Source organism: Zingiber officinale, chromosome 8A, assembly GCF_018446385.1.
Source record: "Zingiber officinale cultivar Zhangliang chromosome 8A, Zo_v1.1, whole genome shotgun sequence".
NCBI classification, from domain to species: domain Eukaryota; kingdom Viridiplantae; phylum Streptophyta; class Magnoliopsida; order Zingiberales; family Zingiberaceae; genus Zingiber; species Zingiber officinale.
The window spans coordinates 59,594,688-59,618,372 of record NC_056000.1 but is presented as its reverse complement, the minus strand read 5'-3'; the positions used below and the strand labels follow the sequence as shown (position 1 = coordinate 59,618,372).

General features: G+C 41.0%; 1 protein-coding gene across 1 annotated transcript; it reads left to right on the top strand.

The window, feature by feature from the left end:
* Positions 1 to 422: 422 nt before the first annotated feature.
* LOC122009195 (cytochrome P450 71A1-like) lies at positions 423 to 2,242 on the top strand. Its single transcript, XM_042565262.1, has 2 exons — positions 423 to 1,352; positions 1,438 to 2,242. The coding sequence occupies exons 1-2, from the start codon at positions 459 to 461 to the stop codon at positions 2,059 to 2,061; spliced, it is 1,518 nt and encodes a 505-aa protein (XP_042421196.1). The 5' UTR covers positions 423 to 458; the 3' UTR covers positions 2,062 to 2,242.
* Positions 2,243 to 23,685: the final 21,443 nt, after the last annotated feature.

Below are 23,685 nucleotides of genomic sequence, written 5' to 3'. Positions count from 1 at the left end.
CACAGGAAATTACTTAGTGGTTCTAGGAGATTGGATAGGATCCAAGCGACTAGTTGGAAATAAGTTATTGCTAATTGAGTAAAGAATTTCTAGGAGACTGGAGTGAGGTGTGGGCGACCTCGATGTCCAGGCGGTCGAACCAGCTTCCAAGTGACCGAAGTAGGTATGATCTAGCGATCCGGAAGAGACGATCAAAATATGAGTTTGACTATGCTTAAGCGTCCGGTGATCAGATGGATTTAAAATCGACCGGAAGAGTGCTAGGTCAATCTGGAAGTAAATTCCCTTAGTCAATAAGGAAGAACAAAAGGTAAGATCTGGAAGTGATTTGTAATTTTGCTTTTATGTTGATTTTAATATTATTGCACTCATTTAAAAAAATGATATTAAATACCGCATGTGCTTTGGTTGCTACTACAAAGAGACGTGTCTGTTCTCTCCTTTTCATCAGCAACTACATGGCTTTCTACTCTCTCTTCTTCCTTCTTCCCCTCTCTTCTCTCCTGCTCTTTCTCCTGCTGCGATCCAGGAAACAACTGATCTCCGGACGTACCAACCTTCCCCCCTCACCTCCAAGGCTTCCTTTCATCGGCAACCTCCACCAGCTCGGTCCCCTCCTCCACCAGTCCCTCGCCGCCCTCTCCCGCCTCCACGGCCCCGTCATGCTCCTGCACCTCGGCCACGTCCCCACCCTCGTCGTATCCTCCCCTGACGCCGCTTGCGACGTCCTCCGCCACCAGGACCTCGTATGCGCCGGACGTCCTGCCATCACGCCGTCCAAGATCCTCCTCGACGGCGACATAGCCTTTGCCCCCTACGGAGATTACTGGCGGGAGCTCCGCAAGATCTGCAGCGTCCACTTGCTGAGCTCCAAGCGGGTGCAGTCCTACAGCCGCGCAAGGGAGGAGGAGGTGGCAGCCATGGTGGTGGCCATAGCGACGCAGGCCTCGACCACCATAAATCTATCCGAAATCATATATTCCTTCACCAACGACGTGATCTGCCGAGTGGTTTCCGGAAAATTCAAAATAGCGGAAGGGCGGAGCCGAGTTTTCGCAGAGTTGATCAACGAGAACTCAGAGCTGCTGGTGGCAGTGTACCTCGGGGACTACTTCCGGTGGCTGGGGTGGGTGGATGGGTTGCTGGGTTACGTGACGAGGGTGAGGAAGCTCAGGAAGAGGTGGGAGGAGCTGCTGGATCAGGTGATCAAGGAGCATGCGGATCGAGCGTCGTCAAATATAAACGGTCACGATGAGAAGGAGGAGGAGAAGGACTTCGTGGACGTTTTGATGTCGCTGCAGGACAAGAACGAGTTTGTCCTCGACCCAGCAAACCTCAAGTCGCTTCTCATAGTAAATATCGATCTAGTCATTTTCTGACGATTCAAACTAGAACTGATCTGTTTTTTTTGGATGTTTCTTTCTGCAACATTTGCAGGATGTTTTCGGAGGTGGAACGGACACATCTTACATTACTTTAGAATGGGCCATGGTCGAGCTCGTTCGCAATCCTCTCGTCATGCAGAAATTGCAAGAGGAAGTGAGAAGGATAGCGAACAGAAAGAGACTTGTCAAAGAGGAAGACCTCCACCCAATGACCTACCTTCTGGCCGTCATCAAAGAGGTCCTTCGGCTGCACCCCCCAGTTCCATTAATACTGCCGCGAGAAACGTTGAATGACTGCATCATTCAAGGCTACAACATACCCAAGAAGACGAGAATCTTAGTGAATGCGTGGGCGATTGGTAGAGATCCAAAGCAGTGGGATGCGCCTGAGGAGTTCAGGCCGGAGAGGTTCTTGGATGGCACGGTGGACTTCAACGGAACTGATTTCCGGTACATACCCTTCGGATCGGGACGAAGAGTTTGCCCGGGACTGCAATTCGCCATTGTTTCGTTGGAGCTTGCACTGGCGAACCTGGTGCATCAGTTTGATTGGGAGCTGCCTGATGGTATGGAGAAGGAGGAGTTCCACACGAGGGAAGCTCCTGGAATAGCAGCGCAACGAGAAGGGCAACTTCATCTTGTTGCCAAACCATGGAGTGATTGCTTAGAAGAGTAGCTATGCACCAGATAGATAAATAAAGATGTCTGTGAAAATGGTGATTCTTTTGCTATTTTCAGACTTGTGGGCAAATAACAATCTATATAAAGTAGTTCACCAAAGTAATTAATGGATTTCATGTGACTTTTTGTTTGAGATTTTAATCTTCTATTAAAAGTTTGAAGACATATTTTATATATATATATATTTACTTCATTATTCAATACCAATTTCCATCCGATCCTCTTAATTTTGACCTACACTATGACAATTAACTTGTGCTAGATAGGCTCTTCCTTATCGCCACATCACAAGCCTCTCCTTCAAGTCTAGTCAAAAAAGGCTGACCCACAAGTCAATGTCGCTCAGCTACCTTTGGCATTGTCAGGTTCAGTCTTGTGGCTCGTTTCTTACGTCAATTGAGAAGATGAGCAGCAACACTTGACAAATTATCTTCCGTTATGTGTTTCCTAGGGCGAGTCTGATCGTGACTGACGTCATCCAAATTTCTTGAAGACCGTGCAAATCCCTACTAATTATGGCCGAGCAAGCGGTCATACCCTTTTAATTAAGTGCATTAAATGATATCTGATGACCGCAGGACACGTGTCCTTTACTGCCGTTGCACACTCGATGTGAAAAGCGAACATCCGCTTTTGATGAGACGCACGCCTTTTCAAAATTAACGGTTGGATCTACTTTTAGGTTTTCGTAACCTTGGATCGGACGGCTGAGGTCGATCGGCTGAGAGGTTTATAAACCTCGTGTGCTTCGCCGCCTTCCTCATTTTGCGTCTTCGTCAGTGAGCATCTCAGCGACACTGCGTTCTTCACCTTTTTTGGCAATCTCAGCGATCTCTAGTAAGCCATCGTATCCTTTCAATCGAATCTGTTCATTGCTCTTAGCATCCTCCTTTTCAATTGAATTTCTTCGTTGTTTCCCGTCGACTTGATTTTCGATGGCAAGCTCCTCTCAACCTCCTGTCTCTGTCCCTGGGCTATGGTATACGTCCATTGAGTCCAAGTTCGATGGAGGTGATGCAGAGAGTTTGAGGGCTGTCTTTGAAATTCCCTCAGATTATCAAATCGGTCTTCTCTCGGCTTTTGATTGCTCGAATGAGCCACCTTCGGGTTTTGTATGCTTTTTAGGGACCAATTTACCACCGGTTTGTGGTTCTCGATCCACCCTTTCTTCTTTGTCGTTTGTAAATATTTTCATATTTATCTCCATTAACCAATGCCGAACTCCTTCTGGCTATTGTGCGGGGTCGTCGTTTTGTTCCGCCTGCACGACATTCCCCTTACTCTCTGCTCTTCCACAATTTCTATTATCCCAAATTGTCCGAGTCGGGGACTTTTCTTTTTCAAGCCTAAGTGGGCTTAGTCTTTTTTGACAAGATGCCATCCTCCAACAAGCATTGGAAGGATTACTACTTCTTCGTTCACTTTCCTGAGCGACCGGACTTCCCGACCAGGTGACAATTAGAGGTGCCGAGTGGGCTTAGTCTTTTTTGACAAGATATCGTCCTCCAACAAACATGGGAAGGATTACTACTTCTTTGTTCACTTTCCTGAGCGGCCGGACTTCCTGACCAGGTGGCAATTAGAGGTGCTGAACCCTCCAGAGCTCAAGAAATACAAGAGCCGCTCGAACTACCTTCATGCCACTTCCAGCTTGGTCGGTTACAAATACCATATACATAAGTTGTTGCTAGAGGATGTCGTCTACGTGTTTGGCTTGAGCCCGATCCGCACAAGGCTTCCGTATAACCTACGTATGCTCCTTCTCAGTTTAACTTTTGAATCTAACTAATTTCTTTTTTTCTTTTGCAGCTCAAGTCATGTTGCGAGCACTTCTGGCCGGCAAAGCCAAACTGGTAGACACTGAGGTCAATGCTGCCGTCGTGGCCGAATTGGAGAGCCACGGTTTGTAGCCGATCGGTTCCCACAAGTATCCGCTCGGCAAGGAGGAGGGAACTCAAGTGTTGGGAAGCAGTGCTGGAGGAAGTCAAACATCCACGAGTGATGCGGCGGCTACCACAATGGACCTTCTGTCTGAACAGCCATATATGGTCCCAATAGCTGTCTCTTTGGAGTCGACAACTTATGACGAGCCCTTGCAACACCGCAAAAGGCACTGAGTGGAAGGTTTCTCTTGAACTGCTACTTCAACCCTACAGACTCCCATCGCGATCAACTCTCGACCTCCATCCGAGTGGGGTGAGACTTCTCTTCCACCCCCATCCGAGCGGGGTGAGACTTCCCTTCCACCTGAGAAGGGCCTTGGGGAATTCCTTGCATCTCTGTCCTCCGACCGTACACCTTCATTGTCCAGGCTATCTCAAGGGATGATCTATGCGCCGCCAACCACCTTCATGCCCCCATATTTACCAGTGGCGTAGGTGTCCCGCATCCGGTCGGCCACCTCACAACCACTGGCTGGATGACTTCTGCACCTTCTGGCCCGAGCGGCTAGAAATTAATAATGACAATCATCCACTTGCCGACCAACGAGTACCACTATCCGGACGACCCAGCATCCCTTACCCGCCGAACATCAAATAAGAATACAAGGGTTGTTCGAACATATATGGGCTGATGCACGAGCCCATGTGGCGGTGGTAGCTCCGGGGGAACTGGTGAATAGCCACACTAAGATGTCTACTGGGGTATGTATATCTTTCCCCTTTCTTTTGTCCGCTCAGTTTGTATAATACTCAACGTTCTTTGCAGTATTGGATGGAAAGCCTGACCATATGCCATAGACTTGCTTACCTGGAGAGTGAAGTCCAGTAGCTCTGTGCTTCGAGCGGTCAGTCATCTGCTTCTCAAGCACAATTAGAGCAGATGAACGTCGAGATGTCTCAGTTAAGGGCCGATCTGAATAAGAGCTTCGAGCAGCTCGAAGCGGAGAAAGGCAAGAGCGCCGAGCAGGCGGAACAACTTGCCTGACTTAATAAACAGGTCACCTCCTTTGAGTCGAAAATTAATCCACTTGGCCAACACCAAGAAACTCTGAGCCATTGAAGATCTAGAGATAAAAAATAAAGAGTTTCAGGTGTTGGCTTAGAACCTGAAGGAGGCCGAGGCCACACTGAAGGCCAAGCGGGAAAGACGGTTGGCCAAGCAGATTGACACAAAGAACCAGCTCGACGCCAAAAATGAAGATCTAGCTAAGTTGAGGGGAGAGCTAGAGGCCTCCCGAGTGGCCTTAGAGACTTATCAGGGAGCTGAGTCAAGCATGTTTGATTTCATGAAGCAAGCCTACATCCGCTCGAATACTTTTAATGACAAAGTCACCGATCGAGCTCTCCATCTATTCGACTTGGCTATTGACAGGACATTCGCTCAACTGAAGGAAGGAGACTATCTCTCCACTGCTTTGACAAGCAAAGTCATCAGTCAGGACAAGCTGACCGAGTTACTTCCCGACGATGTTTTAGAATTTTGGAATGAGCTTGTGAGTTTTGGGAGGCTTGTGAGATTTGCTTTTGTAAAATTTTCTTGAAGTGTCAATAAATGTATGTTCGCCCAGCGAATTGCTATTTTTCTTTGTCTATTTTCTGGCCATTCGACATTTTCGACTTGTATTTAGATCAAGTATTGTCGTGTAAACTACAAGTGTGGTCTCATGTTTCTCCGATCGGCAACGAGTTATCTATTTTCTTAAGCTATCAATTAGTTTTGACTTTAAGGTCTTCGCTCGACAGTTTCATGGCGTAGTCATGGGTTTAAGGTCGCCGCTCGACCGCTAATGAAGACAAGGGTTTAAGGTCGCCGTTCGACTACTGATGAAGACATGGGTTTAAGGTCGCCGCTCAACCTCTGATGCAGACATGGGTTTAAGGTCATCGCTCGACCGCTGATGAAGACATGAGTTTTAGGTCGCCACTCGACTGTTGATGGAGACATGGGTTTAAGGTCACCGTTCGATCGTTGATGGAGACATGAGTTTAAGGTCATCGCTCGACCACTGATGAAGACATGGGTTTAAGGTCGCTACTCGACCGCTGATGAAGACATGAGTTTAAGGTCGCCGCTCAACCGTTGATGGAGACATGAGTTTAAGGTCGCCGCTCGACCTAATCTGTCCGACCAACTCATGAGTCTGGAATGATTGTGGTTTTATTCATATTTGTCCTATATTTGGAAGACATGCACGCACATATAGGCAAATATATTTATTCACACCTCTAACCCGACCCTATAGGGTGGGAGGTGGTTCCACTCCACGGTCGCTCAAGCCATCTTCCGTCTTCATCTTCCAAATAATATGCTCCCGAGCGAAGTTTTTGTATGACCTTATAGGGTTCCACCTATGGAGCTTCAAGTTTGGTAACATCACTGACCGACTTTTTCTTCTTCCACACTAGATCGCCGATTTGGAAGGACCGCGTGATAACCCTCTGGTTGTAGCTCTACTTCATCCGCCGCCGGTATACCATTAGCCAAATGGCAGCCTTGTCTCGTGCTTCGTCGACTAAGTCTAGCTCCATCATTCTCCGCTCACCATTCTCCTCGTCATAGTGCTGCACTCGATCAGACTCCACCCTGACTTCCACCAGGACTAGTGCTTCACACTCGTACACCAGATGAAATGACGTTACGCCGATAGCCTCCTTTGGGGTCGTGTGCAGGGCCCACAGGACGCTTGGGAGTTTTTCGACCCAACTGCCTCCTGCGTAGTCGAGCCGAGCTCGCAATCCTCTGAGAATCTCCTGGTTGGCGACTTCTGCTTAGCCGTTGCTTTAGGAATAAGCCATTGAGGTGAAGGCTTGCTGGATATCATAGCATTCACACCATTCTTCGAGCTTTTGACCCGAGAATTGGCTTCCATTATCCGAGATGAGTCGGTGGGGGATACCAAATTCTTGGGTCACGACGCCCCGCAGTCATACAACATAGAAATATCATCACTAATCAATCCACAATAAGATATAGAATTCAGCACATCAATCCGTCCTACTTCTTTGTAGATCCCTGCTTCATCCCCTCCAAGTAATCCCCTAAATGTCCGTTTAATGGGGAAACCCTGTCATGACGCCCCACTGTAATACAATCTAGAGAATTCTTCTAAAAGATTCCACAAGAAATACAAACAACCAATCAAGAATGGTATTAGGGCACAAAACACAACAATCCATACAAGATTGATTGATACAAAACATAACAACATCCTTGAATCAAGAAGATGGAAAATCCATGAATCTTACATCAATTTACATCACCAATACTCTCTCCATCCTAGAACAAAGGAATATACTCCATAAAAAAATAGGAAAAGAACCGAAGATGAGAGGATTGAAGACATTCCGATCCAAATCAAGAAAATAGAAAGGAACACTTATCTCAATACGACGAGTGATCTCCAGAACCAATCCACCGTCCTTGGAGTCGAATCTTGGACGGAAAACGCCTTCTAATAGATGGAAATCGTGCCCAAGAACTGATCTCCCCAAAGGGAGAGCCCCCCTTTCAAAGAGGGGGAAACCCTTTATATAAAAGAGGGAATTTGGGCGCCACACGACCCAAGACATGGCCGTGTGAATCCCAGGGCGCTCCTCCTTTTGGCCAAGGTCACATGGCCGTGTGACCCTCACATAGCCATGCCATGTTCTGCTTCTACCTGCTTACACGACCGTGCAAATCCACACAGTTTAGCCAATTTCTGTCTTTGGAAGTGTTACACGGCTGTGTGGCACACACGATCATGCCATTTTTTGGCTCTGGAAAGGCTGCACGACCGTGTGGCACACACGGCCGTGTACTGGCTGGCTTGAAAAGGTGGCATGACCGTGTAAGCTTCACACGGCCAAGGCACTCTCCCTTGCTGTTGATGCTATACGACCCTGTCATCACCACACGGCCAGGGCCATTGCCCTTCGCAAGGCCGTGTGGCACACATTACAAAGTTTTTTTCCTCCATTTGATCATAGAACGAACATCAATTCTTCTCCAAATTCGACTCCTGAAAGCATAAAACACACAAGAGCAGATCTCCGAACAAAGAAAAGTATTTATGGCAAAAGTAAAGTAAGGAGCATGAAAGTGCATAGCTAAAGCATATATAAAATATAAGAATATGCGTCAAAACATGCTAAACAAGTATATAAAATCTATGCACATCAGTCCTTAGACCTGAAGTCACTACCGTTCCCTACATAAGGCATTGTATACTTTGGTATTCGGTAAACGTCACCTGTAATAGGGTGGACTATAAAGTCAATCACTAGGTATGCAATAACTTATGTGGAGGGATGTAAGTGATGTAGATTTTATTTATCTCTTCCATATGATGAAAGTAATATATGTGGGTCCCTTGATTAGTAGGACACAAGAATGTATGCCCATGCTCAAATGAATCAATATGTGATATTGAGCTTATTTATTTTAGTGTGTCTACTTAGAGTTCAAGAAACACAAAGATTGATAAGAGGATGATATAATCTATACCTCATTGATCAATCTACATATCAAGGATAGAAGGACCAAATCATATAAGATAATAGCCATGGAAAGGTAAAGTGGATCTTGACATTCTCATCACTTGGGTAGCAATGATGCCTTGTTAGATGTCACTCATTGCTTATGTATCTAAATGTTGATTTGGATACATTGCCAATCGTCACACACAAAGAACAAGTTGATTTAGAGATGAGTTCATATGATGGATCATTGGATTAAATCTAATACAAATTAGACTCATTGAGTTAAACTCAATGGGATCTAATTATTGGATTAAGTCTAATTCGAATTAGATTCATGGAGTCAATTTGAATTGATATTCATGGAGTTAATTTAGATTGATGAGGTCAAATGAGTTAGACTCATTAGCTGAACTTGAATTCATCAAGGAAGAGGAAAGATCAATTTTGAATTGATCATGTAAAAGAAGATGAAAAGACTTTTCATAGAAGATGAGAAGGCTCTTCATGAAAGATGACTAAAAGTCATTTATGAAGGAGGAGCAAAAGGAAAAAAGGGACCTTTGATATTCCATTAGGGGTACAAAAGGTGAATTTCCGCCAATGAAGAAATGAGTTCATTTTGGTCTTCTTCTCATCTTCCTCTTTTCTTCCTTCCTCCACCGAACCACTTTGCTTGGTTGCTAGTACAACCTTAGGTGGTTTTCTTCTCCAATCCTTGAGTTCGTGAGACGGACGAGAAGCTTGTTCGTGTGGATACTATTAAAGGCATGAATGTGTGATCGTGCTGAGATCCTAGCTGTCGGGAGATCGAGTGCATGCATCAAAGGTATAACTCCCTATATCATGTAGAAACTTAGTATATGATTTTCTTTCGCATGGATCTTCTGAAAGGAACTAGATATTTTTTGCTACACTGTCGTGTGTTTAGCACCCTAGTTCCTTATAATTTTTGAGTTATGATTTTTTATTTTTCTAATCTTAAATCCTTACCCTCTCCCTTTGGCATTTATAAAAAAATAGGCATGCAAATTAGTTATATTAAAGTGTTAGACAAGCAACTACGTTAAGGAAGCTTGTAAAAGTAAAGGTTTCAAAGCCAATAATTGGGCAAGTCATTTTTGAAACATTTTCAAAAAAAATTGAAAGAAATGTTTTAAAAATATTTTTCAAGTAAAAAAAAAATTACAACAAGGCATATTTCAAGTATAAACTTTGCAAGAATTTGTTCAAAATAATTTTCAGAAAATTTTTCAAAGTAATTGGGCAACCAATTTTCAAAGTTATTTAAAGAATTTTCTAAAGCATCTCTTAAAATAGTTTTCAAAGTATTTTTTAAATTAATCTTCAAGCAACTTTCAAAAGTTTTCAAAATCTTTTACAAAAATTTTTTTGGAATTAAGGTTTTGAAATATGAAAAATTCTTTTCTAAGAAAATGGTTTTCATGTAAGAAAATTTTGAAAAACGGATTTGATGAATATTTTCAAATAGGAGGATTTTTGAAAATCTATTTCAAAGTAAATTTTAAAAGATATTTTACTCTAGTTTTCAAAAGGATTTTTAAAGTGAATTTCTAAAATAAGTTTCAAAAGATGTTCCAAGGTAAATTTCAAAGTCTTTTCTAAACTAATTTTTTCAAAGTACTTAAAGTTTCAAGATTTACAACCCTTTTTCTAAACATTTTAAGCAATTAAAAACAAGTTCAAGTATTTTCAAAACATTTTCAAACATAAAAAAATTTCAAGTATTTTCAAAATATTTTTCAAACATAGAAAAAATATTCAAGTATTTTTGAAACAATTGGAACAAAAATATAGTAGAAGACATAAGATAAAATATATAAACAAAACAACTGACTGTGAACTGACTCGGCTTACACAACAACATCAAAGTAAAAACAAGAAGCCACAAGGTTAAACACCATGTCCAAGTCAAATTATTAAAATGTCAAGTCCATAAATCCAAAATGCAAGTAAAGCAAAATGACATAATAAAAGCTATTTAGGTATATATCAGGGAGAGTTTGTAAAAGTTTTCATTAAGTTTAAAGAAATTTTCTTAGGTAAGTATTTTCAAGAAAATTTTCAAGAGACTTTCCAAAGAAAATTTTCTCAATATTTTAAGAGGAATTTTGCCTTCTTAGGTATCAGAGCAACAATCACTTCTAGACAAAGTCTTTTTAAGAAATTGGACATTTAATTTTCCTATTGATGAACCTTGGTCTAACTAGTCAGGATGTAGTGAGTTAGCTTTGGTTAATTCTACTTAGCTAAATAGATCAAGTAGGGTATGCCTTACCCTACCTAATTTCCTAGACCAAGTTTTCCTTGTTGGAACAAGAGCACGTGAGAGGGGGAGTGAATCACATGATTTTGAAAATGTTTCTTTTCTTTTGAAAATTAAGTCCATAGTGGAAATATAAGAAAAGAAAGTGAGATAGCAATAAAACAATCATTAACACAGGTTTAGTTTACTTAGTCCGGACCTTTGACGACTCCAACTCCGAAGCCCGCACTCGTTGAGTGTTTTCATTGGGCAATAATATAATCTCGTAAAGATTACAAAAAGTTTAAGTACAAATGCAGGAATAATAAATGAGTACTAACAAAATAAGGAAAAGAAACTTGATTGCTATTAGTCGGAGTAACTTTATATTGTCGTAGAAGCCTTCTCGAAGCAGAGCGCAAGAGCGAAAGTTGGAGCAAATGTTGTATCTGACTGAAACCCGGACCACCACTGAGCATCTCCAACAGGGTCAAATACGTCATTGACTTATCCTCCTTTGGGCACTCGGACCACCCCCGGGCGCCTAGGTTACGGACATGGTGACTCCTCGATGAAACTTTATCTCCGAAAACTTATCCTTCTCCCAGTTCTTGGAACTGTTTGGGTGCCCGAACCATGTTGTATCCTGGCCAATCACCCTGCACCACCAAGCTCCACTGATCGCCTTGTTCAGCCCTATCCCGAGCACCCAGACCAACTCCGGGCGCCTAGAGCCCCCTTTTTCAGTAACTTGTCTTTCTGCATCACAAATTTAGCACAATAAGCAATAATATGGAAAGGAGAGTAATAGAGTATTTGACAGTCTCCATGTTGGTTGCTACTCAGAATACCACTCTAGTTCCCCTGTACAAAAATTTTGTACAAGCATAGAACTTTTCCTAGCTACCCTTGTGCTCTACTGAAGTCAAACTTGGATTGCAAATGATGCTTAACATTATTAATCCAAGTTGTCCTTTAGAAGTTAAACTTGAATTGGGAACGAAACATAACATTCTTACTTCAAGTTTAACCGATGTGATCTTCCTAAGTTAAACCATATTACAGAAGTTGATCAAATATTTATTTCAAGGATCAGCTTCCAGGTCAAACGTGGCAAGACACTAGGCCTTTCTTGGGTATGAGATCATCCACCACTGCCTAGACAAAGCCTTTCAAAGAAATTAGTTATTTAAACTTCTCATAGTAAACTAGGTTTAACTACAGAGATCTCAATAGAAGCATAATATCGAAATATGAAATCAAAAAATAAAATCGATAACAAAAATGATAAACTAAAATCGATAGCCTCTTGTGTTTGGTTTTTCAAGATCTAAACAAAGAACATGAACTAGTTATGATGCGGAAACAAATAACTAGTTATACCTTTCTTTGTAGCTAAAGACCTCTTGATCTTCTGTTGTATTTCTCTCCTCCTCTTGGATGTTGTGTGGGCAACAATCTACCAAGATGGAATCCACTCGAACCACTTCTTCTCCTCCAAGACTCTCGAGCCACCAAGGGATGCCAAAATAGGAAACTCCTTCTCTTCTTCTTCTCCTCCAAATAGTCGGCCACCAAGATAGAGTCTTCTCCAATTCTTTCAAGTTTCGGCCACCAAGAAGAGATGAGTGCCGACCTTAGAAAGAAGAAAGGAAGAGAAGAGAGGATGGAGTGCCGCCGACCTAAGGAAGAGAAAAGAGAGGGAGGAAGGGGCCGACCACACCAAGGAAAAGAGAGGAGAGAATAGGGTTGTGTTACCTCATGAGGCACCCTCTCCTTCTCTTTTATAATCCTTGGTCAAGGAAAAAAAGGAAATTTTTATAAAAAAAAATAAAACTTCCTTTTCTATCATGGTGTGGCCGGCCACAAGCTTGTGCTCTAAGCAAGGAAAGATTTTAAACAAAATTAAAATCTCTCTTTTAAAAATTTCCTATTGTACATGACAATAAAGGAAAGTTTTAAAATTAATCTCTCTTTTAAAACATGTAGACAACTACAAAAAGGAAAGATTAATTAAAACTTCTCCTTTTAAATCATGGTTACAAAAAAGGAAAGTTTTATCAAAAATTAAAATATCTCTTTTAAACATTATAGATAACTACAAATAAGGAAAGATTTTAACAAAATTAAAATCTCTCTTTAATCTTTTGTAGATAGCTATAAAAGGAAAGATTTTAAAATTTTAAAACTCTCTTTTAAAACCATGATGATGGCTATAAAAGGAAATTGAAATCTTTCTTTTATCCATTGTCGATAACTACAAATAAGGAAAGATTTTAACAAAATAAAATCTCTCTTTTAGCCATTGTAGATAACTACAAATAAGGAAAGATTTTAACAAAATTTTGTTTCAAAACAAAACTTCATTTTCCTTTTATTCTCTATGTGGCCGACCCTTAGCTTGGGCACCAAGCTATGGCCGACCACCTCTTGGCTTCCAAGCTCATGCTTGGCCGGCCCCTTGCACCAAGCAAGGATGTGGCTGGACGATTACTTGGTAAAGAAGTGGACTTTGTGGATACAAGATTTTATAGAGGCTACAACAGGGACCGAGAGGAGAAATTGGTTTTGGTTTCCCGATGAGCTTGATCTTCCTGTGTTCACCTGAACACCCAACTCAAGTTCATCAATAATAACTCATACCACTAAGGAGTTATTATTGAACTATCGCACCAATCCCAAATTAAATTATGGGCTCCTTCTTATTATGAATGCATTAATCTCCTTGTGTTTAAGATATAGAATGTCCACTAATTAAATGAGTTACTGACAACTCACTTAATCAATGTCTAACTCCAAGAGTAGTACCACTCAACTTCATTGTCATGCCGGACTAGGTCCATTTGTAGGGTTTACATGACAATCCTTATGAGGTTCTCAAGGGGACATCATCAACCTAGATTACTAGGACACAATTTCATTCTATAATCAACAACACACTATATAAATAATATCATGTCCCAACTTATCGGGCCTATTGATTTAACGAGCTAAATCACACCCTTTGATAAATTAAAGAAATAAATATTAAATGTATGTGCTTATTATTATATCATGATTAAGAGTACGCACTTCCATAATAACAGAGGTTTTGTTATTTTATATAGTCAGTATAAAAGAAACTACCTCAAATGATCCTGCTCAATATACTCATAGTGTACTAGTGTAATTTTATAGTCTACATAAACTAATACCAAATTACATTATAACCACTCCATTGGTTTGTTCATTCCATCTTGGTTGTGAGCTACTATTTATAATTTATAAGGATCTGATCACATGATCTTCTGTGCGTCTCTTCACACTATGTTATCTACAATATAAATTAAATGGACAACTACACTTAGCATAAATGTAGACATTTGACCAATGTTATTCTTGTTTCTAAATAAATATTTTTACAAAAAGCTAGGCTTTTAGTATACATTCCAATAATTTCCCACTTATACTAAAAGACTATGCTGTCATTTATCCTGCCATACATCTGATTCCCAACCCCTCAACATGCCCATCAAAAGCTCTTGCCTTAAAGGCCTTAGTGAAAGGATCTTCCAGGTTATCATCTGATGCAATCTAGGTGACAACAACTTTTTCTCGTTTATATGATGTCTCGTATTAGGTAGTACTTGCGCTCAATGTGTTTACTTGCCTTATGGACTCATGGTTTCTTCGAGTTTGCTACTACACCACTATTATCACAATAAATTGTAATAATTTTTGGGCAAACTAGGAATCATATCTAAGTCCATCATGAAGTTTTTGAGCATATAGCTTTTATGGATGCCTCAGAGGCTGCCATATACTTAGCTTCCATAGTGGAGTCCAAAAAAGCACCAATGCTTAACACTCCTCCATAGTTATGACTTCACCTCCTAAAGTAAACACAAAACCCCGAGGTTTACTTGCTATTGTCCCTATCAGATTGAAAGTCCGAATTCGTGTAACCCACAGGGAGCAAATCATCTGCCTTGTAAGCTAGCATATAATCTCTAGTCCATCTCAGGTACTTGAATATATGCTTTACGGCAGTTCAGTGTCCCAGTCCTGGATTACTTTGATATCTGCTAACCATGCCCACGACAAAACAGATATCCTGTCTCATGCATAACATAACATACATTATGCTCCCTACAACTAAAGCATAAGGAACTGCTTTCATTTTTTCTATCTCTTTTGATGTCTTCGAAGACATCTCTTTAGATAAAGATACTCCATGCCCAAAAGGTAGATAAACCTTTCATAGAGTCTTGCATGCTAAAACGAGCTAGGATAATATCGATATATGAAGCTTGGGATAAGCACAACATTCTTTTCTTGTGATCCCTTATTACTTTGATCCCAAGCATATGTCCGCATTCTCCCAAGTCCTTCATATCGAATTGCTTCGACAACCATACCCTTACTTCTGACAACACTTTGATATTGTTATCAACTAACAAAATTCCATCTACGTATAGTACAAGAAATACCACCACGTTTCTGTCACACTTCTTGTATACACAAGACTCATCCGAATACTGAATAAATCCATAAGACTGGATAACTTCATTAAACCGGATGTTCCAAGATCTCGAAGCTTACTTCGGTCCGTAAATGAACTGTTTGAGCTTACAAGCAAGGTGCTCTTTACCCTTTGCAATGAATCCCTCTAGTTGCATCATATGGATATTTTCTTCAAGATTTCCATTAAGAAAAGCTGTCTTGACATCCATTTGCCAAATCTCATAATCCATATGAGCAGCAAAGAATCTGGATAGACTGAAGCATGGTTACCGGTGAAAATATTTTCTCATAATCGATACCCTTTTTCAACAAGCCTTGTTTTGAAGGTTTCCACCTTCCCGTCTATCCCTCTTTTTCTTTTAAAGACCTATTTACACCCAATGGTTTTTACACCATTTGGTGGTTCTACAAGCTTCCAGACTTGATTAGAATACATAGATTCTATTTCTGTATTCATTGCTCTTTGCCAGAATGTTGCATCTTTTGTGACACGTGTTGCAGTTTCTTGTGGTATCTCACCTTGTACTGTTGGTACTAGATTAGACGTGTCCTTTATTATTTCCTTAAGAATAATTTTACTCATGGGCTTGTGGTTCATTACATAGTCCTCTTGGACATTGGTGCTAACAATGACCTTCTGATCTTTATGACTATAAACCACCTTTCGTTCCTTTAGGATTACCCACAAACAAGCGAACTTCTATACATGATTCCAACTTATCAGTGTCTCCCTTTAGTACATGTGCTAGACTACTCCAAATCCGAATATGCTTTAGACTAGGCTTACGCCCATCCCACAATTCTATGGGAGTATAGGGTACTGACTTAGAAGGGGTAATTCTGAATAACTCATCATTGATTTAACCATTTCCATAAGAGTCCTATTCCTTCGTTCTGCCACATCATTCTATTGGGGTGTACCTGGTGCAGACAGTTGAGATTGAATCCTAACCTCTGATAAGTAACTCCTAAACTCTCCTAAGAGGTACTCGCTACTACGATCAGACCGTAGTGTCTTGATACTTTTACCATGACATTTCTCCACATTAGCCTTGTACTCCTTGAACTTATCAAAGCACTCAGACTTGCGGCGCATCATGTAAATGTACTCGTATCTCGAATAGTCATCTAAAAGAGACGAAATATTTGAAATCACCTCTTGCCTGGATAGTCATAGGTACAAATCAGAATGAACCAACTCCAACACGTCTTTGGCTCTATACCCCTTAGTCTTAAAAATCCTCTTGGTCATTTTCCCTTCCAAGCAAGACTCGTAGGTTAGAAAGTTTTCCACCACCAATAAACCCAAAAGTCTATCGGCTATTAACCTTTGAATCCTACTCAAGTTAATATGACCTAGCCTTAGATGCCAAAGATATGTTTGGTTCTTTTCCAAAGGTTGCTTCCTCTTATTTAGAAGATGTGCTATTAATTTCCTTTTTGTTGCATTGTGGGAGTATTGCCATCCAACGTACCAGAACTGATAACTTCCCTATTTTTCTTGATAACAACTTTGTCATCAAAAGACACAGAATATCCATCCTTAAATAGTTTTAGAAACTGAAATCAAGTTCTTTCTAAAACTTGGTACATAAAGACAATCAATGTTTTATTCTTATCAAAGGATAAACATCTTCCACTGCAACAACTGCTACTTTTGCAGCAGTGCCCATGTAGATTGTGATTTTCCCTTCATATAGTTGTCGGGTTTCCTAAAACCCGTGCAATGAATTGCAGACATGATTAGTGACTTCCGTATCTACACACTAGGTACTGGTAGATAATACCACTAACCATGTTTCAACAACTAATGAATAAAATATACCTTTATTATTTTCATTTCTGAGAGGACAGTCCACCTTAGTGTTCAAGTTTCATTTCCAATCATTATAATTGGGACCAGTAAGTGTATTCTCTAACATCTAGGGGATTGAAAAATATTTGAAATTCTAAGAATAAAAAAAAATAATTGGTCAAGACCAACACCTCAAAATCTCCATGAATTTTTTATGCCACGTTAGTGTGGACGTATACAAATTCAAACATTTGTAAGAGGAGATTTTATTCATTAATTTTATTGTCTTGTCAACCTATCTTTATCATAAATAAATTAATAGTTGGTCTGTGTTCGATCAAATATTTGGTCAAAACTTTAGAATTTAAAATAATATTGATTCCTCAAAACTGTTGGGACTTTCGGGCCGCAAAAACTGTTTTTTGCGTTGTAGAAACCCCGAAGTCTTGCCACCGGATCCGTGCGAAGATTAAAATAAATTCATGTACTTGTTTCTATCCTAGATCTACTCTAGATCTACATGGTAGAGATTTTATACCTTTGTTGTGAAGCCCTTCGCTTATCCCGCTCGTCCAAGGTTGTCGGATGTCGAGAGTGTTAAGTGAACACTCCTCTATATGTATCCACATGAACAACGAGATGGAGAAAAGACACTAGAGTGTGCTAGCACTCTTTGTGGCTCATGGAAATGGAGGAAAAGAGGGAGTAGAGAGGAAGAGATGAGGAAGAAGAAAGAGTGAATGAGCACACAATTGCATTCACTTGCAATCAAGTGGCCGACCACTTCATGGAGTGGTTATAAACCTCCATGGGATACCAAGAGTCATGGCTCTTGGTCTCCCTCATGAGGTGGTACATGTTAGGACCGAAAAGTAGCTAGAGGGGGGGTGAATAGCTTCGCGTGTGCTCGTCGTGCTTCGTTGCTTGTTTCTTCAAAGTGATGCGCAGCGGAATACAAAGAAACAAACTACAACAAAGCTAATAATAGGATTTTACTTGGTATCCACCTCACAAGAGGTGACTAGTCCAAGGATCCACGCACACACACACACCTCCACTAATAAACACTCCTTTTCGGTAACTACCGAAGGCGGAGAAGCCCTACAAGACTCTCAATACAAGTAGAAGAAAGGGTAGTAAAGAATAAGCAAAAGCTTACAAGAGATGCAGTAAAAACCCTAGCTTCTTCTTCTTCTCGTTGCAACTCGCCTCTTGACTTGGATGAACCTCCAAGAACCTTCAAGAACTGGCGGTGAGGAGCTTAGAGAGTGCTGGGGAGGAGCTGTGATGAATCTGGAATCAATCGGTGAAGTTCTGCTGAAAGAATCGCACGCCAACAGCTATAAACGACGCCAACGGTCGAATCCCAATCGATTGGATTGCTCCCAATCGATCGGGGAGGCTTTGGATCGATCCACGGATCGATCCAGAGCGCCTCTGTGCTCTGGAAACATGCCTGGATCGATCCACGGATCGATCCAGCGCTTATCGTGCGAAGCAGCAGCGTCCCAATCGATCCACTGATCGATTGGGACCTCTGGATCGATCCACGGATCGATCCAGAGGGGTTCTGTTCGCGGGGACTCACCGGATCGATCGGCGGATCGATCCAAATCGTTTGGATCGATCCACTGATCGATCCAGATCTGCTGGATCGATCCATGGATCGATCCAAACCTGCTGGATCAATCCACGGATCAATCCAAACCTGCTGGATCAATCCACGGATCAATCCAAACCTGCTGGATCAATCCACGGATCAATCCAAACTTGGTTTTTGCCCAAAACCAAGTCCAAAGCCCCCTAAACCAACATCTAGTCAACCATGACTTGTTGGTACATAAGACCTAGCATCCGGTCACCCTTGACCAGCTAGGACTCTCTCACCAAGTGTCTGGTCAATCCCTTTGACCCACTTGGACTTTTCTCTTCTTGCCAAGTATCCGGTCAGTCCCTCTGACCTACTTGGACTTTTCTTTCTCGTGCCAAGTATCCGGTCAATCCCTTTGACCTACTTGGACTCTCACCAGATGTCTGATCAACCTTGACCCATCTGGATTTCTCTTGCCTGGCTTCACTCACCAGGACCAGATGTCTGATCAACCTTGACCCATCTGGATTTCTCTTGCCTGGCTTCACTCACCAGGACTTTTCCAATTGCCTAGCTTCACTCACTAGGTCTTTCACCTGGCTTCACTCACCAGGATTTTCCTCCTGCCTAGCTTCACTCACTAGGACTTCCCAGTCAAGTATCCGGTCATCCTTGACCTACTTGACTCTTCTTCAATCAACCTTGCATTGTCAAACATCGAAACCCAAACCAAGACTCAAGCTTGGTCAACCAGGTCAACCTTGACCTGAGGGATGTTGCACCAACAATCTCCCCCTTTTTGATGTTTGACAATACCAACACTATTACTTACAATACCACATGTAAGTTAGGCTAATCCCATAGCCTAAACCTTCTTCATGCCACTAGGTAATGAATACATAAGTTAAGCCCTTCATTCTCCCCCTAAGAGGGCAAACTCCCTCTAGGTAATGAAAGCCTAACTTACTCTCTTTCATTCTCCCCCTATTGGCACACATCAAACCATCTTTGAGCACACATCAACCCGTGCCTCAATTTTGGGCACTCTTCAACAAATGCCCCATTGTTGAAAACTCTCCCCCTGAAGAGTTGCTCATCGTTGTTCACAACTTCACTCGTTGTGACCAACACGATAATGAAGGCCCCATACCCTTCATTAACCTTAACTCTACATTCTCCCCCAATGTAGGTAAATGCCCATCCTTGAGCATTATCCACTTGAAGCCACTTGAACAATGAGGATATCCACTCCCCATTAAAGTTCAAACGCTCAACCTTGAGCATATTCTTAACGGAAGGTTGACCACCTTCCAAGGTTCATGAAAAATAATTTTCATGTCTTTAAAGAGTCTCTCCCCCTAAAGACATGGTGGTAACTTCTGTCATTGCACCAACAATGACTTGGAATCCCCAAAACTTTAGGAAACCCAATTTTAGAAGTTTTGAGGTTCAAATATTCAAAATTTGAAACAAACCTCAACCTAAACTTCAACTTAGCCTTCCTTAACCAATCCATCCTTGTTTTCACATGAAAACACCCTTTCTATGTATACACATGTATTTTTAGGGGTTTGGAAAGGTTATCTAGACTAAATTAGGTTTAAGGATGCTGAAATCAGGCTTTCCCAGCCAAAATCAGCAACTTGGATCGATTGGAGTTGGGTTCCAATCGATTGAACCTTTCTGAATCGATCCACTGATCGATTCAGTCTTCTTGGATCGATCGGCTGATCGATCCAGCGAGCTTCTGCTCGCGAGAAATGCCTTTTCAATCGATCGGCTGATCGATTGAGGCACTCCAATCGATCCACTGATCGATTGGAGGTCTGAAATTGCTGAAATTCAATTTCAGCCAATTTCAGAAACCCCTAGAGAATTCTACAAAATTCCAAAAATCGTAAAAATTTGTGTAGACATTATTTAGGGTATAATTTATCATGGAAAAATAGTTTTCTATGAAAATACATCATATTTTCAAAGATTGACACAAACTTGAGAACTTGCAAAAACTTTAGTGTTTTCTTCAAGTTTGTGTCTAACTATTCAATGGTGATTACTATCAAAAGATAGCCTTCACCAAGGTTTTCCAAAATTATTTTAAAAACATTTTCAAAACCAATATCCCACCATGTTCCTTGGGCTTAATGCACATGACTTGTACATTAGCTTTCCCAATGATGGAAAAACACATAACTATGTGTTTTGATGAACCTAAAACTCAGAAGAATGCACTAAATCAACATCTTGAGTTTTGTTCATCTTCCTAACATCTCACTTGTATCTAATGTGCACTTAAACACATACAAGTCACCTTATAGTCCTTGTGAGATGTGAGATTTTGGTTTTAACCTATTCTAGGGATCATGCATATCTATCTAGGCATTTTAAAGATATTAAACATCCACCTAGGATGTCACTTGTTAATAAGTGATGTTAAATGCCATTTGTCCTTAATTTACAAGGAATTAAACTTAATGCATGATTATGTTATGGCATACATCAAAAGGAAATAATTTTCAAAAGAAAATATCCTATAACTACATGATGTATGTATGACATGACATGGTATTTTTGTATTTTTCATGATAAGTCATGAATGCAAAACACAAATAAGATAAAATATGATGTCATGGCATATTATGAGCAAACAATCATGGCAAGGTTTAGCATAAATAAAATATACCTAGATTACCTATCTAAGTATCATTAATCTTAGCTAATCCTAAAACTTAAACCCTAGATTGCCCAAAGTGCTTCAAGAGAGTGCCAAAACCTAAATGGGCATTTCTAATTCTCTTGATTAATTTATGTCAATTGAAATTAAGCTTATCCTCAAATGTTGGCATATTCCATTTTTCCTCAAGAGTAATCACATAAATCAAGGCCCGGAGTGCCTTAAAATTTCTAAGAGAATACCAAAATCCTAACTTGGTATTTCTCTAGGTTTTCCCAATTTATGCCTTTTTAAGATAAAATCAATTTTCCACCATTAGACACATTTTACTCTTTCAAGGAGTAAATAATAATTCCATTTCATTTTCAAAGGTTAACAAAAACCTTGAAAATGCTCCTTGAGTGTCAATTTCCTCAAAGTTGGGTTAACTACCCTTCTAATCGGAGTTGACACTCTCTAACCCATCTATGGGGTAGAGAAGATGCTCCTAGGAACCCAACACCTATTGGTGCTCCTTGGATGCTCTAGGTACTCACTAGGAATAACTTCTCTAGATACCTTCCTAATAACCTTGTTGAGCTTCTTAGAAGCCTTGGTCACATTTTCTAGGTCAACTCTAGGGATAGCCTCTCTTGTGACCTTGTTAGTGACTTTCTTAGACTTCTTAGAAGTCTTAGTCACTTTGGTTGCAAAGATACTTCTAGGGATATCTTCCCTTGTATCTTGGACTTGACCTCTAGACTTAGGGTTTGTTCCATAGCTATATGGAACCCTATGATAACTAGGCACATCCTTTTTAGCTTTGGGTTTGTATCCCAAACCTCTATGACCATTGGATGACCTTTGTGCTCCTAGACCTAGGCTATGCTCATTTTGGCCTAATAGGATATTTTCCATCCTTCTTAGGGTCTTTTCCATTTTATCAAGTCTTGACCTCAAGACTTGATTTTCCATCACTAAGTCCTTGATTTTTGGTTTTCCATTAAGTCCATGAGCATTTTTGTTTCTAGGCTTGTAGCTACAATCCTTAGAGTTCTTGCCTAGACTTTTACCTACATTCCTAGCCTTAGGTGTAGTAGTTTTGGCATGTAGGGCCACATGCTTTTCCTTAAAGCCCTCATGCTTCCTATTCTTATGGTAAATCGCATTAAAATGATAAAATTAGAACTATCATGCTTTTTACCATAATGTAAAGGAGTAGGCTCAATAAATGTTACCTTCTTCTTTACCTTGAGGCTCCCCTTGACTAATGTCTCATTGAGCCTTGACCATCTTCTTCCCCTTGAGGCATTGACTCCGGTAATGCCCCTTTTGATTGCAAGAGAAGCATATGATATGCTCCTTGCTCTTCTTTGTTCCGGGAATGGTCTCCTCGGGCTTCTCCTTGCCCTTTTGCGTCACTTGACCCTTCTTCTTGGCCAAGTTGGGACACTTGCTCTTGTAGTGCCCACTTTCCCTACACTCAAAACATATTATATGATTTTTATTTTTAATTGAAACATTTATACCTTCTTGTGTAGGGATGGCACTTGCTCCTCCATTTGCTATTTCTTGAATTTCGGAGGTGGCACCATCTTCTTCTTCTTCACTTGACCCGGATGTAGAAGCTTCTCCTTCTTCTTGATCCGGCGTCACCAAGGATTGCTCCCCCTCAATCCTAGAGGTGGAGGCTTCATCATCTTGAACATGAAACAAGGAGTATGCTCCCTCCTTGTTCCCTTCGTTGCATTCCCTTGAGGATGAAGCTTCTTGGATTTCCTCTTCTTCGGAGGTTAAGCATCTCTCAACCTCGGAGTCCTCCTCTTGGTCTTGCTCCAAAGAGTCACCCTCTCTGAATTCTTCATGATCTTGTAAGCTTGGCCAATTTGCTCCATAGCTCCTTTGCATCTTCAAACTCTCCAATTTTGCAAAGGATGGTGCTTGGCAATAAATTGACCAAAAGCTTGGTCACTTTGTCATTTGCCTCGCACCTTTGGACTTGCTCCGGGCTCCATTTGCTTTTCTTTAGAACTTTGCCCTTTGAATTTCTTGGAGCCTTGAAGCCTTCCATTAGAGCAAACCATTGCTCTATCTCCATCATAAGAAAATTTTCGATTCTTGATTTCCAAGAATCGAAACTCGTAGAAGTGTATGGTGGAGCCACCCTTGTGTCAAATCCAAGCCCATCTTGGAATTGCATCTTGAAGTTGAGCTTGATAAAGTCTTGAACTTAAAGAATTTGCTCCAACTTCTTCACCCTCTAGCTTTTCTTGATATGTTTGCCCCTTCCGGCGGTGATTCCGGTGAAGAGCAACCTCGCTCTGATACCACTTGTTAGGACCGAAAAGTAGCTAGAGGGGGGGTGAATAGCTTCGCGTGTGCTCGTCGTGCTTCGTTGCTTGTTTCTTCA